This window comes from Phascolarctos cinereus, unplaced genomic scaffold (genome assembly GCF_003287225.1).
Source record: "Phascolarctos cinereus isolate Bilbo 61053 unplaced genomic scaffold, phaCin_HiC Scaffold_5;HRSCAF=322, whole genome shotgun sequence".
NCBI lineage: Eukaryota > Metazoa > Chordata > Mammalia > Diprotodontia > Phascolarctidae > Phascolarctos > Phascolarctos cinereus.
In genome coordinates, this window is record NW_027555958.1 from 54,288,477 (window position 1) to 54,306,678 (window position 18,202).

An 18,202-nucleotide genomic window follows, 5' to 3' on the forward strand; every position below is an offset into this window, starting at 1 on the left:
AAAATGTGAAGACCTGACATTCACACAGACTTTTTTATGCATTTTCTTATCTGATCCTATAAGGTCAGTACTATGGGTATTATGATTCTTATGTTATGTGTGAAAAAACCGAAAGTTTTTGAGGGACTGTGACTCCTGGGCCCAAAACACAGAGCACAACTTGGAGTCAGGAAGACCTGAGTTCCAATCATGAGTTAGACGGTAGCTATATAACCCTGGGCAAGTCATCCTTTTCCAGCTTCAGTTTCCTTTTCTAGAGATGGACTCTAATGCCCCTTCCAGTTCTGAATCTATGATCTGCCCGTGGTCATACAGTTGGGAAGATCAGAAGAGGGGTTTTCTTTTCTCCTGATTTTTGATCCAGCTACACCATAAAGCCCCCATAAAGCACCTCAGTGATTTAATCTTAAGCCTTATAAAGAAGCAAAGTTTTCATTACAACTATTTTTTTCCTATAAGACCTGTGAACATTTGTTATTTTGGAGAGACAAAATCTGCATGTGTGATTAATTTCGACTGCCTAAATAAAGGGCTCTAACAGAGAACGTTACAGTAATACAAAAGGGTCAACAAATGCATTTTATAGAATAAACCAAAGACCATGAACTTTTTTTTTAATATTATCTATATAAAAAATAACGAGCGATTTACAGTTCTCTCTCTCTAATCAGAACCTCAAGTATATATAAAGGTACTGTACAATATATAAACATTTACAACCAGCACGTCCATTTTTGCTTAGCTTTCCAAGGCCATGTTGCTAAGTCATGATACATTAAGTACAGAGACAGGTTCTTAGAAAGGAAGAGCCACACCAGACCGACAACATATGACATCGAAGTTATGCCACAATTAACAACAAAAGAAATGGTCACTGTAGAGTTGTGGATGACAGGGAAAAGAAACCATTTTGGTGGCACTAATGCTTAGCCTATAGCATAGCTCCTAATTTTGTCCTATAATCAAAGGGTTATGAGAAGTGTGTGCATATAACTCTTAATGAAAAAGAGATCCAAGGAGACATTTCATATCTACAGTGGTTAAATTCGGGAATATTAAAGAGCTTCACAGTCAGACTCTAAGAGAGAAGGCTTTGTGAATGGTGTATCTTGTAGCAACAAGATGGACTGAGTATGATGTTGTTATAGGACAAGTAAAATGCCCCATAAAAACTACGTATTCTGAGAGTATTTTTTCATTTATATTTACTACTGAATGTCGTTTCAGGGAACTGAAAAAACCTACAGCTGTTTTATATATTTAAAACTGCACCTAGCCCTACCTTCCAACCGAGCTAGTTTTGTTTGACTGGACTCTAAGATTTTTAAAAAATGCACACAAGCTGAGTACACATCTCCTAATGAAGAAGTTGGTATCTGCAAAAACTTAACACGAAAGCCCAAGTAGATAAGTGGTCTCTACTCTCGATATGCACTACCCTGCTATCTGCAAATTGGATGGGGCCTCTTTTGGTTTTCCTCTTTGGGAGGACACCCTGAGGAAGGAACTCTTTGAAGTCCATGTCAGTGTTCTCTTGCTCCTGGAGTTTCTATAAATGATGAACCTCATAGAAGTGTTATCAAATAAACTGAATATTGGTATAATGATTGAAGCCCCATCTAAGCCTGCAAAATATCTTGATTTTTTTCAACCAAAGTCCATATTAAAGTATAATGATTTTTAGTACCAACTATTCAAAAACAAAGAAGTGGCAGTATGTTGCCTTAATCAGTTACAGGAAATATTTCACATGCTTTATAATATCATTATGAAATGAATGAAAAAGAGGCAGGGTGATTCTGTGGTACCTTAACTATATCAGGCTTAAGAAAAAAGGAAGTAAGCTTTTTATTGCTTAATGTACTTACTTGATGACTCTGGACCAAAAAATTGTAGGTAACAACATATTTTTACAGTTAGAGTTGTTGGAAGCATCTTAACTGATTAGACAGAAAAAAAAAGTGTTTTGCAGAAGTTAGAACACCAGCTTGAACCAATATATTTTTTCCTTTAAAAGTGATGGTGGTTTGGGGCTTTATTTAAAAGAAAATCAACTGAAAAAGCCAATTCGGGGGGACTATCAGTGGCTTTTTAAAGAGACCATTATCACCTTTCAATGACGAATTAACAGAACCTCCTCTTTGATGATCAGCAAGAACGCAAATATTTCTTTCTGTAAACATGCAACATGCTATTGAAAACATCGACTTCCAAGCCAAATCTTGCTTTTCCATTGCTGCAGAAATGTCAGAGGAGGCTAAAACAGACAAGATACAGTAGATAACTTGGCACAAGTACAAGGCATGAGTCATGGTCACATTGGCAATATCGACATCATTTTGTTCAGACACTCACAATACGATCCGAAAGCCTCAGAAGTGCAATGGCAAACGAGCAGCAGTATTCCGCCTTCCTGCAGTCCAGGGACATCAGCTAGGGACGAGAGAAAGCAGAGGGACGGGGGAGGGGGTGGCCAGCGGATTCTGAGCAATCCCGCAAGTCCTTCATGCAGCTTAGTTAACTTAGTGATCAAATTAAAATGTGTAGTTTACGTCTATTCTCAGACTGTTTTTTGGAAAACCAAACCAAACCAAACCCTGCTTTTGTTTGAAACAACAATAAAAAAAGAACATTTTTTTCTTTTCAATTTCAGACAATTAGAGACGTTTCTCAGTCACACCAGGGACTCGGCTTGCGCTCGGCACTTTCCAAGGTCCAGGAGTTATTGGGGCTTTCTTAACTGGAGAAGTACTTCCAGGTTTTAACCCATCACTCTCTTTTCTTGCCTCCACTTTCTCTGGGTCTTTTTCTTTGTGCTCTCCTGCCTTGTTCTGAATGACCATCTCTTCAGGTTCTAACTTCAGTGTTTTTTTGGACATTTTGCTGCTTGGTCCTGGTTTGGATTTGTTACAACTTGTGTCTCCGGAGTTTGCTTTCTTTCCTTTTTCATGATCAGTTACTACTTTGCTGCCAGGCTCACTGGCTCTTTTGGATGGAAGAGATTTTTCATCCATTTTCTGGCTTTTTTTCTCTGGGGAATGTGTTTCATTTTTCCCAGAGGGGTTTTGCTTTGGATCTTTCCTAGAGACACCTGGTTTTTCCTTCTCGTTTTTGATCATTTCAGTGTTCTCACCAGCTCTTCTACCCTGCCCCTCTTGCAACTCGGCATTCGAGTTTATTTTGTCTCTAATTACTTCCATCTTTGGCTGCTTTTGGGGGCTAGCAGATCTTCCTCTAGGTTTTCTTGAATTATCTCTTCTGGAACTTTCATTGGTGCCAACTTGTAAATTTTTATTTTCCCTTTTTCTGGGGCTCAGGGACCGATCTTTGGGTCTTCTTTTTGGGTCACTCTTTAAAGGACTGGTTATTTTTTCTCCATGTTCTCCTGAAGGTCTGTTAACTGATTTTTTGGGACTAATAGATCTGCCTCTTCTTGCAACAGCATCATATACAACTTCCTGAAGATTTTTCTTCTCACTGTGCTCTTGACTACTGGGTAGAACCTTTTTATTCACATTTTTTTGGACAGAAGATTGATGCTTTATTTCAGAATTGTTTTCATCTAGAGGGCTTTTCTTTACTGGCAGAGTATCCTTTAATTCTTCTGCCTTTTCACATATTTGAACTCTCATTAAAGCTTCTTCGGATACTGGTACATGAGAAGCAGAATGTGAAGATGGGAAATATGGTGACTGTTCATCATAAATTATGCTTGAAGATGAAGGATTAAAAGTATCCCAATCACCTAAAAATGAATAAATAAAACTAATTTGATTATAGAGCATTATTTTCTTTTCTGAAAAATTTATGTAACTTTGACAGCAATTTTTAAATGTATCTTAAAATTTTAAACCTCTGCTTATAAGTATATTATCTGAAGATATATAAATGTGCAACTGCTGGAACACCACAGTTCTGTGTGTGTGTATGTATGTATGTATAAATTAATCATTAAAAGAAGTATATTTGAAAAATAACGTCAAGGCAGCAGTTTTGGGAAATGAAGTATTTAAATATGGTAAGTATGTTTGCTTTAATGATAAGGTCTAGTGTGTAAGGAAATTAACTTTCAGTTGCTGTCCGTAAATATTCAGCCTTTAAGACATTGTCAAATTGTTTGCTAAAGAGTGTAGAAGGACTGTATAATTCATTTGCAAACTGGTAACCAGGTAGATAAAGCCTCTGGGATTAAGTGGTAGGAACTTGTAAATAATAACCCTTGCAACAAGCTGTCAAATTTAATGCCAAAAAGGAAACTGAAACATGGAGGAGAGGGGAGGAATAGATTTATTGTATTTAATTAAAAAGAAAAAATAAAGAGAGAAATGAATCAAAAGACATGCAAATTTACCAAGTCTTTTTAAGGAAAGACCAAGAAAAGCCCTGAAAGCCTTAATGTTGCTCAGGTTTCACGTAGGAGCACAGACCGGAAGGAGCCAAACCTGAAGGAGGAAGAGAAAAAGCCTAGGACTATGTACAAAAAACACAGAGCAGTCAGCAAAGACGTCACCAGGATTGTGATTTTTGAGTAGAACATGAAAGAGAATCATAGGACTGGAAGGGAACTGAAAAAGCCACATCTACATCTCCTTCTCTGCCCCCAAAGCATCAGGCAGTGTGGGTACTCTCCTCAATTCGGCTTCATCAAGCACCATCGACTTGGAACCATTTTCAAATGGTTTGGAAAATACCAAGAAAGCAATTAGGGCATGATGGTAGACCCGGTCCGGGGTCTATCACTTCTTTATGTCCAGCTCCTTGATTACAGTAGGCTATACCAGTCATTGTTACTGTACTCAGGAAAGACTCGGGTGACAAACACCCCACTGGATGGAAATCTATTACATTTGCTCATAGTCTATTAATTTATCCAAAGAAGAGAGGCAGTTATGATGTTGAGGATGGAGACTGAGCAATATTTCCCATAAAGAAGCTTCAGACACATTAAAAGGCAGTGGCCAAATCACTGGGCTTCTTGGAGGCCAAGTTCTTCTATCCACAAAACTGAAATCCTAATACTTGTACTGCTCACCTTATGGGAGTGCCACGAGGAAAGCACTTTTGTATATTGCAAAGTGCTAGGGAAGTGTGAACTGCTATGGCATTTTAAGCAGTTTCCTTCATTGTCAGGATGTATGTGAAGTTGATTTATTTTTCTTCTATGCTTGTTTCTCCACATAAGCAACTATTTTTTTCTCTAATGCCAAAACTCCTATTACAATACCATGCCCCAATAAAAGTACTATCTGAAGCCACTTATACTGCAAAAATATTAACAAATTCCCTGTGGAATTAGCTTTAGGATTCTGTTGCCCTGACCTAATCTCATGTTGGTCACTCACCTGCCTCCTTCCGATGACCAGCTGCCCCCTCTCCACAGCTCCCTGCCTGTTCCCTTCAAGCACCACTTGAGACCCCTTCCATACTTACCATGGTCAGGGATCAAGCCAGTCCCTGGCCTCAGAAGAAGAAGAACTTTATTTCCTCCGGCTTGGATCAGCTCAATTGCTCGAGTATGGGTAATACCTTGTGTAGGTTCCCCATTGATTTCAACAATCTGGTCACCAACCTAGAAAGAAGAGAGTCATCTAAGTGGGGTTCAATTGTGGGCCTGCTCTTTAAAGCCCTTGGGGCCATTCATCCTTGGTTAGTGAATCTTGTTGGCACCATTCCCTGGTGACCATTCATCCTTGGTAACTGATGAACATTGGAAAGAGTCTCAGAATTAAAGAACATCCAGTTTTACTTACTGTTCCACAATTAACCTTAGAGTAATTTAAAGTTCTAGTTTAATCGTTTTTTTTTTCCCCAAAGAATTAGAGAAGGTATATAATCATGCAGGAGACTGTCTAGATATTAAGACTCCTGAAGTTTATTTCTGTATTTTCCAACAGCTGCCAGAATGCCCTCTGCCCTAGAAAATGCTACCCAAGGGAGTGTAATGTAATGGAAAGTGTTCTCAATTTGGACTCAGAGGAACTAGGTCTGAGTCCTGGTTACATTTCTTACTGCTTGTCTCACCTGGGCAAATCCCTCCCCCACTTCTCTGGGTCTCAGTTTATACTCATCTATAAAATGAAGGGGTTGGAATATATGATTTTTTTTAAGGCAATTGGGTTAAATGACTTGCCCAGGGTCACACAGCTAGTAAGTGTCAAGTGTTTGGTCTGAGGCCGCATTTGAACTCAGGTCCTCCTGACTTCAGGGCCGGTGCTCTATCCACTGTACCACCTAGCTGCCCCGGAATATATGATTTCTAAGGTCACTTCTAAATTTAGTCTCTAAACAATGATTATCTGATGCTGCAGGACTTTATGAAGGTCAGTCTTTGAATAGGTTAATGAGGAAGATGTACTTTTGCATTGTCTATATGATTCTCTACTGTGGTTGTAACTGTGCAAAGAGAGGAATGATCCTTTGCTAAGCTTATAAGAAAACCATATAATGTATAGATACTTCTGCTTCAAGGATGCACAATCTTGTCAATGCGGGTGCTCCCTGTAAAGATGACAAACTGTAACCATTCTGCACCTTAGCAGACAGTTTTCACGAGTTGCCAAAAAAATCCCAAACCCCAAAACCCTGAAACGACATCATGGTGACCAGACTCCTTGAGAATGACAGACTGTAACTTGTCCAAGGTCACACAGCCAGGATGTCAGTGGACTACAGGGTTAGAGCTGACGGGAACCTCAGAAATCATGAAGTCCAACTGCCTCGTTTTATACATGAGGAAACTGACCCTGACATTCAGTGATTTGTCCAGTGTCACATAGCTAGTGAGTATCTGAGGCAGAATTTGAACTCAGGTCTCCCTGACCCCAAGCCCAGTGCTCTATGCACTGCCTAAGCAGGGGCGAGGGGCAGGACCTGAAGCCAAATCTTCCCAGCTTCAAGACTGACTTAATAAATGGGAGATGTGATTACTGAGCCACTTCCAGTAATACTGAAAACTCATGGTAAATGGGAAAGGTACCATGAGCTTGACTTGGATTTCTGGGAAGATTTCAGAACAAATTATTAAGAAGATGGTTAGGTGAGCATTTAAAAAGGTACATGGTGAATATAAAGAGCTAACATGGTTTCAGGGAGAACAAGTCACATCAGACTAACCTCATTTCTTTTTTTTGACAGAATTACTACTACAGTAAATAAAGGTAATATTTATGACTATAGTTTATATTTTAGCAAAGCTTTTTATAAAGTATCTTGTCCTATTTTTGTGATGAAGATGGAGAGAAGTTAACTATTGATAACTGCTTCTATGGCGGGACTTAATGGTTCAATGTCCACAAGGCAGGAGATTTCCAGTGCTGTGTTCATTTCTGGGCATCGTGATTTAAAAAGGAAACAGATATGGATAGAGATGCACTAGAGGGTATCAATTATGCCTGTTCTGTTTGGCCCCAGAGGAAAGAAGTTCCAAGGAGGCAAGTTTAGGGTTGGTGTCACGAAAAACAGCCTCAACTCTTTGCAGCTCTGTGATATGATGGTACACTTAGAGAATCCTAAAGAATCAACTAAAAAAACTACTTGAAATAATTAACAACTTTAGCAAAGTTGCAGGATATAAAATAAACCCACATAAATCACTGGCATTTCTGTATATTACTAAAAAGCCCAGCAGTTAAGAAATAGAAAGAGAAATCCCATTTAAAGTAACTGTAGACAACATAAAATATTTGGGAGTCTACCTGCCAAGACAAACCCAGGAACTATATGAACACAATTACAAAACTCTTTTCATACAAATAAAGTCAGATCTCAATAACTGGAAAAATATCAGTAGCTCATGGGTAGGCCGAGCTAATATAATAAAAAAATGACAATTCTACCTAAATTTATTTACTTATTCAGTGCCATACCAATCAAATTACCAAAAAATTATTTTATAGAGATAGAAAAATAACAAAATTCATCTGGAAGAACAAAAGGTCCAGAATATCAAGGGAAATAATGTAAAGAAATGCAAGGGAAGGTGGCTGGTACTGGCTAAGAAAAAGAGTGGTGGATTATTACCAAAGCCTCCTTTCCTCAACTCTCTCTTCTCTTCCATCCATTCTCTCCCTTTTGTAAAATTTAATTTTATTATTTTTTTTCTAATTACAAGTGTTTATTTTCCTTCTATTCCCTTGCCCCGTCACTAAACAATTTTAAAGAAAAAGAAAACATTTTGGAAATATCCACTGTAGGAATTTGTTTTGTTTGAGCATACATATTTGTAAGCCTTAGGATGAATTGAAAACAACCTAACAAAAAAATTTTTAATGCTAAATTATTTTGGCACAGCATAGAAATCCCAACAAAATAACAACTGGGCCCTTCTCAAAGCACAATTTGAAAATAGTTAAACAAAAGATCATTAAAAAGTTTCCAACTGATAGTATGATAATTTTATATCTTCAGGAATTTATTGCTAGTTAAAAGAAGAATATGCTTTATTAAGATAGTACCAGATGATACCAGAGTTGTCCAGTGTATATGATCTGAGATTTGCTGCTACTCAAAATTGTCCTCATTTATAAAGTTGTAGTCACCAACCATGTAGTATTTTTTTGTTCTATTTTCCTCACCCCTGTCACTTTATACAAGTCTTGCTATATTTCTATGCACTCTTCACAGGCTCCTCACCAGTCTCAGACCTGGACCAGACAGAGACTAGCCTCTGCCAATTTACCCTTTGGAACCAAGAGTTCCTGCCCCAGGGCCCCATTGTCCTCACTGGTGATTGCTTCTGTTGCTCTTTGTATCTAGGCATTAGCTCTAGCCAATTCACTTTACTCCCTGGATTTCTTGCCAACTCCCATGCGTATTCCCCATGTCCCCTATCTTTCTTCCCCTTCCCCCCTTTTCCAGTTCTGAACTACGAAGGGTCATCTTTGCTTTTGTAAATGCTTTCTGATTTATTCATTTATTCCTCATTACAGTCTTCTGCCAACATTCCTATGGCTCTTTGCCTGAGATCTCTCTCATCCCTGTCATGTGCTACCTGGTAATTACATATTTTGTTCACTTGTTATGTACTTTAGTAGAATTAGCCTGAAATATAGGCCAAACTTAATTTTTTGTTGAAATTAAGTCACTTAATGTGAGACTCATTTTCCACATCTATAAAATGGGGTTGATTGTTATGAGGAAGGTTCTTTATAAATCTTAAGATGCTAACAGAACTCTCACAAAATCTTTCCAAGGCCTATTTTTCTATTGTAAAAATAAGAGTACCAAAACTTGTAATTAAACAGACTTACCACCAGGTGTCCTTATCTTTTAACTAATGTTAAAAGAAGCTTAATGAACCTTTGTCCCAAAACACATTTTTCATTTAAGAAGGTGTGTATGGGGGGGGGAAATTAAAACAATTTAAAAAAGGTAGGGAAGGAGGGATAGAGAATCAACCTAAAGCCAGATGCAAATTAAAAGCAACTGAGTATTTCTGAGAAAGACATGAAACTGAAGAACATGGAAGAAAGGTGATGGTTGTTTTTAACCAGTAAATATAACAAGTAAAAATTAGTTCCTTTTTTTGTGATGGGGAATAAGGGAAATGATGGGGAAGGAAGGGAGAAAACAGATCTAAGAAGGAATAAGATAAGTAAGGGAGATACTAAGGAATTAGGAAAAGACAGTGATCATTCTTCAGCTAATACTGCTTTTACTCTATCCCTCTGGAACATGGACAGAATGTGTCTCCTGGGGTTGCCCTAGGCAGAGATGTTGCTTCTGGGAGAGGAGTGATAATGTGTAACAGTAATAGGAGTGCCTTCAAAAGACTGCTCACCACATGGTTAGGGGGAGCCTCTTTTCTATCGTCTATAGAGCCAAAGCTGGGGGCCTGAGTTAGCTTTGGCCTAGGCTCTGAGGCCATTTTTTTTGAAGGCAATTGGGGTTAAGTGACTTGCCCAGGGTCACACAGCTAGTAAGTGTCAAGTGTTTGGTCTGACGCCGGATTTGAACTCAGGTCCTCCTGACTTCAGGGCTGGTGCTCTATCCACCACACCACCTAATTGCCCCTGAGGCCGTTTTTTCTTTGCCTGTTTTTGTTTGTGGGTCCTTGGATTCCTTCACTATATGGTGAAAAACAATGATATAAGGGGAAAGGCCTTGGGGCCTTCTCCCCTTTGAGAGAATGTAGAGGCCCTGTGGAATGGGCCTTGGCCTCTGTGTCTGTTCTATTCTATTTTGGGTGAAGTGATTGGAGTCTCTGACCTTGAGAATTCTGAAAGGTCAGGAGGGCACTCCTGCCTGACGTTCCTGAGTTTGGGCTTTGTAGCCAGTGTGGTATCAGGGTGGAGAGGAACAAATAGTGACCTTTGGGACCCCAGCCCAGTGGTGGCTGAGACAAAGATTTCATCTGGAGGTCACACTATATCTGGCTATGGACTTAGTGGGTCCAACGTTATGTAGGAATTTATCTAACTGTATCTCCTGAGTGATGGGAAGCAGGAGAATTGTTTATAATACTGTTCTTGTAATAACTCCAAATTAAGTGTTCCTTTGTAAAATTTGATATTAAATGGGTAAACAGTACTGGAGTCCATGCACTGAACCCTGATAGTGGGGAACCTAGGTGCTTGCCAGAAGTTATGGACCTGTTACGAATGCCGGGACAGTACAAAGCCAAAGGGAAATGTGCAGTGCCTATCTGTACTGCAAATGCAATCTGCTTCATGTTTAGATGTCTAAGTTTCAACCTCCAAAGAGAAGATAATAATAGTTACGACTTGTGTTACTGCTTGGGGTTTCAAGTTGTTTTGGCTTTTTTTTTGTTAAATGTCTATTTTTGATTCTTTCTTAAAGCATTTCTTACATGTGAAATAAATAGTTCTCCTTTGCCTGATCTACGTTTTACACTGGGCACCTTCTACTTCCCTCTTTCTGTGGAGATGCTAGATGTGAACCAAGGCCCTAAATGTTAAGTAATTTTCCTTGACATCTGGGGTGGGGGTCTAAGATCCAAAGAGTTTGAAAAAAGGAGCCTGACACTGTAGCAGCAGTGGAAAAGTCCAGAAATGCGCCCAAGACAAAATTCAAGAAAGGAGCCAGCAATAAAAGCCATGGCTTCAGAAGTCTAGACACAGATCCACCAACTATGGGCGACAAGCTTAGATTGTGGAACGCACCGAGAGAGAACATACTACCCAGACACAGTCGGACATGGGCTCCACATGATAAGGCAGTACATCTGCAGAGTTTTAGAAGGGGGATCAGTAGGATCCCATGCACTGAAATTGACAAGGCAAGCAAACCCAGGCGCTCTCAAGATTGAAATTTTAAGGACACAAAAGAAACTCTTCCGATAAGGAAGAAAAAGGAGGCATCGTCTAGTTCCATGGCCATGGGCCAGTTGTTGGCCACTCAGTCTCAGCTTTCTCATCTGTATAATGGAGACCATTATATTCCCACATTTGGTCCCATTTCCTCACCTGTAAAAATGGCTGGTTGGATGACACGATTATGTCTTCTTCTGGTTTAAACCTATGAGCCCATCACTTTCTCTTACTAACACATCTTTGTGTTTTTATCCTTGACAAAAATAAAACAAACCTTGGTTCCTTAAAACTAGATCTTGCTGCTTCATGGAGAAATGAAAAATTCTCCCTTGGGCAGTGTTCCTGAGGACCACTTGTCCTGGCTCTTCCAGTTCATGGTAATATGATTAGTCCCTCAGGAAGTCCTTTTTATTAATTCTTTTGCTCTCAAAAGTCTAAACTGTAAGTGAAAAAAATGTCTCCTCTCATTGGCCAAAGTGAATAATAACGTAACTCTAAAATAGTATAACTGGCACATTTCACTAAGCAGAAAAAAAGCAATTTGACCATCCTAATCCAAGGAGGATCAGAAAAATCAAATGACAAGTTATTTTCCTACTCCCCACGACCAGTGGCTTTTCTTAGAAAATTTATTCTCTAGTCTCAGATGTCAGAAGTTTAAGAAGAACAAAATGTAAAAGGTGGCACAGATAGAGGGCAGCAAATAGAAGCTAACTCACATGAATTCTCCCATCTTTGATGGCAGGACCATCCTCAGCAAGTCGAAGAATGAATAACCCCATGTTATATTCCTTTCCTCCACGTAGACTGAATCCAAAGCCTCTTGGGCCTCTCTCTAGTTCCACTGGATAACAACCAAGGTTCTAAGGCAATACAGAAGGAAAAATAATAAGACAAACTTGTTTTTATGTCCTTTTAATGTTATGTAAACAACCAAAAGCTGCAAAGGCAATATTTACAACTGAGGAACCACACTCAAAACGCATTTTTAAGGAATTCTCCTGTAGAAAAGAACTATGACTTTCAGATGAATAAATACGTAATAGGTAATGACATCATTCCAATTAACTTGAACATGATCAGATTTCACCGTCTATAGCAGTCATTTATGGTGTACAGCGGGATACTCTTTAATTTTTTTTTTAATTTTAATTTTCAGTTCCAAATTGTCTTTTTCCTACCCACTGAGAAGGCAAGAAAGATGATATTCATTATACACATGAAATTATGTAAAACATATTTCCACATTAGCCATGTTGTAGGAGAAAAAGCAGGAAAAGTAGGGACATTCTTCTAAAAGGCACTATTTTGAAGAGCCTGAAGCAGTCTATAAGTAACTCTGAAAGGGTAGTTATGCTCCTATTGTCTCATAAGCACTTTTAACCAATAGCTTACCTTTCCACAATTAGATGGTAAATTACAGAAGAGGGATTAGTTCCTTAACTTTTGTATGCTTTTAGAGTGTCAATTATAAAACTGTATGGGTAGCAATAAAAACTCATGAAGGAATGTATTTATTCTAATCCTCTACATTTATAATCACCTACTCTGAGTTGCTTGGAGTACAATTATCTCAAAAATGTCACAGACTTAGGAGCCCTAACAATCAGTTCGGTGTACAGGACACCGGGATGGGTTTTAGTTACCTGATTGTGCCGATTACCCATAACTGAAATCAAAGCTGTATCAGGTTGGGCAAGATGCTTGTGGTCAGACCATGACAGCCTGTAAGTCGTGGAAACATCTTTCCCAATTTCACTTTCTAAACCACTTCTGCAAGAGAGAGAAAGCAAGACTATAGCACAGTTCACACCCTCAGTAAGGGAAGAGATCTCTGTATGTGTATAATGCATGGGAAACTAGAAAGACAAACTGGGGGTGATGGCAGATTTACCTCTATTTTATTCAGAGGGCAGCATGTCTTATCTCCACTCTCTCATCATTATTAAATGCTAACATTATCTAGCTATGATGTAAATCTAAGATAAAAATTTGGACATTAACCCAAACATATCCCTAAACCTTTGTTATCAAAATAGTATTTAACAAAATACATCAGCATGACTGAAATCAGTAAAAGCAGGACTTCATTAATAAAACTAAAGGCCTCAAAGTTAATACAGATATGGAAAAAAATTGTATTCCTAAGATGTATGGATCAATCCTCATGATGTTGCTGAATTTCCATCAACCTACATTTGGTTTCAGAGCTAGCTCTACCAACAAATGAGGGCTGTAAACCCTACTTCTGTTAGGCATGATGGCATCATTCAGTGCTGGCTCTGAGAGTTCAGACAGAGTTTCTCTGCCAAAGATCTCAGGTCCAATAGTGGCGAAGCCAGATGCTGCTTTATTAATTCTTGCCAGCATCTATTTGTCAGGCATGGATCTCTGACAACATTTTAGATATCACAGAATTTGCCAATTTAGTTATATACCTGAATGGGGGTGAGTGTACAAATGATTTTTGGTTCCAAACTGCTTTCTGTGCATTCCTAGAAAAATACAGCAAACAAAAAACAACTTGAGAAAAAACAGCCTCACCGGTCTCCCGATGTGTGACCAGCTTGTGTCTGTCCCATGGGTCTGTGCTGCAGTGCTGGACTTTGCCGGGCCGAGTTCGTTCCTGATGGTGGACCATGATGTTCTGGTCAAAAGGGAAAACAACAGAAATGAGAATCTGTGCATGAAGATGTGAAACTGAGGAGTGTGCCATTGAGACAAGCCTAATGACTCTTGAGTTTTTGACTTTAATATAAATGGTGCTGAGGTCAGCTGCCCACAATTTGAACCTGAGAATCTTCTTTCCCTGTGGTTTCTGATTAATGCATATGTTTCATGAGAACAACAGGAACAGGTTTCCTGCTGTACAATCTTTCTCCTCTTTCTTCTTGTTTTGATTACCACACAGATTATGAATCAAAAGCAACGAAAGCGAGTGAATTTTCATTTTTCTAAGACATTATGCATGTTACAACATATATATGTATCTATACATTACACATATGTACACACACACATATATACATATACATGCATATATATTCATGCATATATGTATACACACACCTGTATGAATGGGTAGTATTCATAATCCCTTTGAAATGCTTATTGATTGATTTGTAGAACTTGTGCTACAAAAATATAAATTATTTCTGCAATTTAGGGAACATTTTTGTTCATGTTTCCATAATTTTAAGATTATGAAGATACGCTTGCATTAATCTGTTACTGGGTTACTTTTACATATGTGACAGTATACAACAAGAAGAGATCAATTTTCAAAACCATTCTGTGATACATGTGTCAAGATGCCTATGTTTCTACCACTGCCCAATACTTAGTCAATCACTACCACAGCGACAAAGTCTAGTCTCAGGAACATAATCTAAACAAAATGTTTGATTCTTCACTGTAAATATAGGGGTAGCAACTGATACTCTTATGAAGTGCCAAATGCAAACCTGTTTTGGAGTTATATCAAGTAATCAATCAAATATTTAATAAATGTCTACTGTATGCAGGGCAAAGGGCCAAGAGGTGGGGAAGATACCAACTTTAGTCCCTTCACTTCTTTTTGTTTTTTGGTGAGGAAATTGGGATTAAGTGACTTGCCCAGGGTCACACAGCTGATGAGTATCAAGTGTCTGAAACCGGATTTGACCTCAGGTTCTCCCTGACTCAAGGCTGGAGCTCCACCCACTGTTCTACCTAGCTGCCCCTCCCTTCACTTCTTAATTGCTCACTTATTCCTTAATTCTCCAGCACTGAAGCCCTCTGGGCAAGCATCTTTATCTTTATCCCAGTCGTTTTTCACTCTGCTGACTGATGCTGTACTCTTCAAACCCTGACCTCCAGAGTCCATGCCCAGGAGCCTCTTGAAGCTCTGAACTCCCTGGACCCAACTCCCCTCATCTTTCAGCCTGGCCATTTTGCTCCCTGCTGTTGGGCATACCCAATGCCCCTTCCCGGCCTCCTTCTTCCACCTCTTGCTTTAAGAACTATTATTTAAATCAACATTCTCACTGCAGCTGAAAACGGGGTAAAATGGGCTGCCTTACTGTTCTACTCACCTTTCTTACTTCTTTCTAGACCAAAACATCTTTCTCTGACCTTTCTTAGTCATGTATTATTCCCAATTAGAGTATAAGTTCCTTGAAGGCAGGGGCTGTTTTGTTTTCTACCATACTGCCAGCACAGGGAAAGCCTGGCTTATAATATGTGCTTAATAAATGCTTGTTGATTGATTGAACAAATACCTTTTCATTCAGTCACATCACTATACCACACTAATAGTCTGCCTTCTGTTCCCCTAGTCTCATCAAAATTCATTTAATTTCAACATAAACTTCTTCCTAATCACAAATCCATTGGCCTTTTCTCAGTTCTCATTCTTTTTGACTTGCATGCAACATTTGACATTGTGCCACCCTCTTCTTTAATTCAATTAAACAAACAAGTAGCTAGCATTTATATTCAATTCATTTTAATAAGCATTTTTTAAGAGCGTAGCTATGTAGAAGGCACTATGCTCTGTGCTGGGGATTCAAAGATAAAATGAAAAAAGTCTCTGGTCTCAAGGACCTTACATGCCACTGGGAGGATATAAAATATCAGCAAAGCATATATCTGAATCTTCCTGACTCCAAGTCCAGCACCAGATCCATGCCACTATTCCTTCTCTTAAGAGGAAGAGCTCAAGAAGATTGAACATAAAGAGAGAAAAGAGAAAGAGAGTCCAGCACAAAGCCTTCAAGATATCTACAGTAAGGAGGTGAGGCCTGGATGATGAGCCAGCAAAAAAGACTGAGAATCAATCAGATAGGTAGGAGAACATAAGGGAGGGTGGCTAAACAGTACAAAACGGTATAGTTAAAAAAGGATTAGGATGGAGAAAAGGACTTTGGGTACAAAATATAAGATCACAGGCAACTTAAATAAAAACAGTTGAATGGTTTTGCTGGAAGCCAGACTACAAGAGGTTGAGAAGGGAATGGGAATTAGAGGGGAGGCCATGAACCAGATGCCTTTTTCAAGGAGTTTTGCCATTAAAAGGAAGACGTAGAGGGAGAGACAGTAGAGTCAAGTGAAAGATTTTTAGGGATGAGGAAATACAGGCAGAAGAGAAACCTGTATAATGGGAGACTAAAGATTAGAGGAGAGATTAGATGTTTGTTTTTCATTTATTTCTATTATAAATTTCAACACCAAAAAACCCAAAAGCATACTTACACATATACAGCAGAACAAGAGTATCGCATGTAAGAAACCATACCTCTTATTTTGTATACATTTTTAAAAAGAATATAATAAAGTTGTCAGGTTAACTTTTAAAATAGTTTTGTTTGTCTATGCCTCCTGAATTTGTTTCTGTTCTCTTTTATACATTAAAAAAAAGTTTAAATGGGCTTAAAAAAACAAACAACTATTACTTCCCCCACCTTTCACAATTAAAAGACCAAAATGGGGAGGAACCTTTGTAACAAATAGGTTTAGTCAAGCAAAACCAAGCTATATAGTGACTATGTCCAAAAATCTGTCTTTTTCTGCATCGTGAGTCCATCACCTTTCTGTAAGGAGATGGATAATATACTTCATCATAGATCCTTTAAAGTCATGGTAATTCAATTAACTGAATTCTTAAGTCTTTAAGTTTTGTCATTATAATGTTTTATTTTATAAATTACTCTTCTGATTCTGCTCACTTTATTATGCCTACATCAATTCCTACTACTCAGGATTCTCTGAAGTTATTCCTTTTCTCATTTCTTACAGTGCAATACTATTCCAAGACATTCATATACAATTTGTTCAGTCACTGCCCAAGGGATAGCCACATCTTCCTTTTTAATCTCCATTTCAGGGTCAGCAAGTGCTGCTATACATAATTTCTGTATATATGGGCCCTTTCCCCATATCTTTGAAATCACTGGGGTATATGCCCACTAGTGATATTGCTGCCAAAAGGTACAGTTCAGTAGCTTTTCTAGTATAGTTCTAAATTATTTTCCAGAAGGGAAATTCAGAGCCCTGCCAAGAATGCATTAGGGTGGCTGTCATCCCACAACACAGCCAACATGTACTATTTTATCTTTTGTCATTTTCACCAATCTGATGCATGTGAAGCAAAATCTCAGATTTGCATTAGTCTTATCACTAATGATTTGGCTCACTCTTTCACACGGCTTTTGGGAGCCGTTAGTTCTTTTGGAAACTACCTATTTGTATCCTTTGATCAGTTATTATTAGGGAATGGTCCTTATTCTTTTATGTTTGTACCAATTCCCTATATATCTTGGATACCTTAATTAGAGCTATTTTATGTTGACCTTTCCCTAGTTGACAATTTCTTCTTAATCTATAGCTACATTGACTTTGCTCATGTAAATACTTTTAAAATTTATGTACTCAGAATGATCTATTTTATCTTTTATAAACAATTCAACTTGTTTCTTTAATGGCAACTCCTCCTCCTCCTTTTCCTCTTCTTTTTCTTCTTTCCCTCATTTGTATCATATTGCATCCAAGCATGCATTGTACTTTGGGTCATCTTCAACTTTTTATTTTTGGAGACTTGCAGCTATACAATATTACTGGGAGAAGATTGTTAAAAAGATGGGCCTTTATTTTAGGGAGAAGTTTGGGGTCACTAAAATAACTGTACAATTTGTGAAGCCAATCAAGCCTGCCTTTCTTCACTTGTTCTGTTCTGTGCCCAGCTCACTTCACAGTCTTTTTGCAGTGTTTTTTCTCATATATATATGTATATGTGTGTGTGTGTGTGTGTGTGTATATGTATATACATGCAACTGCTTGACATAATCTCTATACTATTTCACTTGATTTCATTGGTTCCCTGGTTTCAACTATCATCTGTATGCAAATGACTCTCAGATGTACAGGTCCAACCTTGACTTCTCTCTCAACCTCTA

At 38.4% G+C, this 18,202-nt stretch overlaps 1 protein-coding gene across 3 annotated transcripts in view; it reads right to left on the reverse strand.

Moving 5' to 3' along the window:
- Positions 1–566: 566 nt before the first annotated feature.
- Positions 567–18,202, reverse strand: part of MAGI3 (membrane associated guanylate kinase, WW and PDZ domain containing 3) — a 219,012-nt gene continuing 201,376 nt past the window's right edge. For 2 of the 3 annotated variants that reach the window (XM_021002032.2, XM_021002026.2), the window contains 5 exons: positions 13,815–13,917; positions 12,917–13,043; positions 11,990–12,133; positions 5,431–5,569; positions 567–3,745 (listed from right to left, as the gene is read on the reverse strand). In XM_021002032.2, coding sequence (XP_020857691.1) covers positions 2,658–3,745; positions 5,431–5,569; positions 11,990–12,133; positions 12,917–13,043; positions 13,815–13,917 — 1,601 coding nt within the window. In that variant the 3' untranslated portion in view covers positions 567–2,657. Of the gene's footprint in view, positions 3,746–4,351; positions 4,443–5,430; positions 5,570–11,989; positions 12,134–12,916; positions 13,044–13,814; positions 13,918–18,202 lie in introns of all 3 variants that reach the window. The other variant, XM_021002040.2, reaches the window with a different exon arrangement.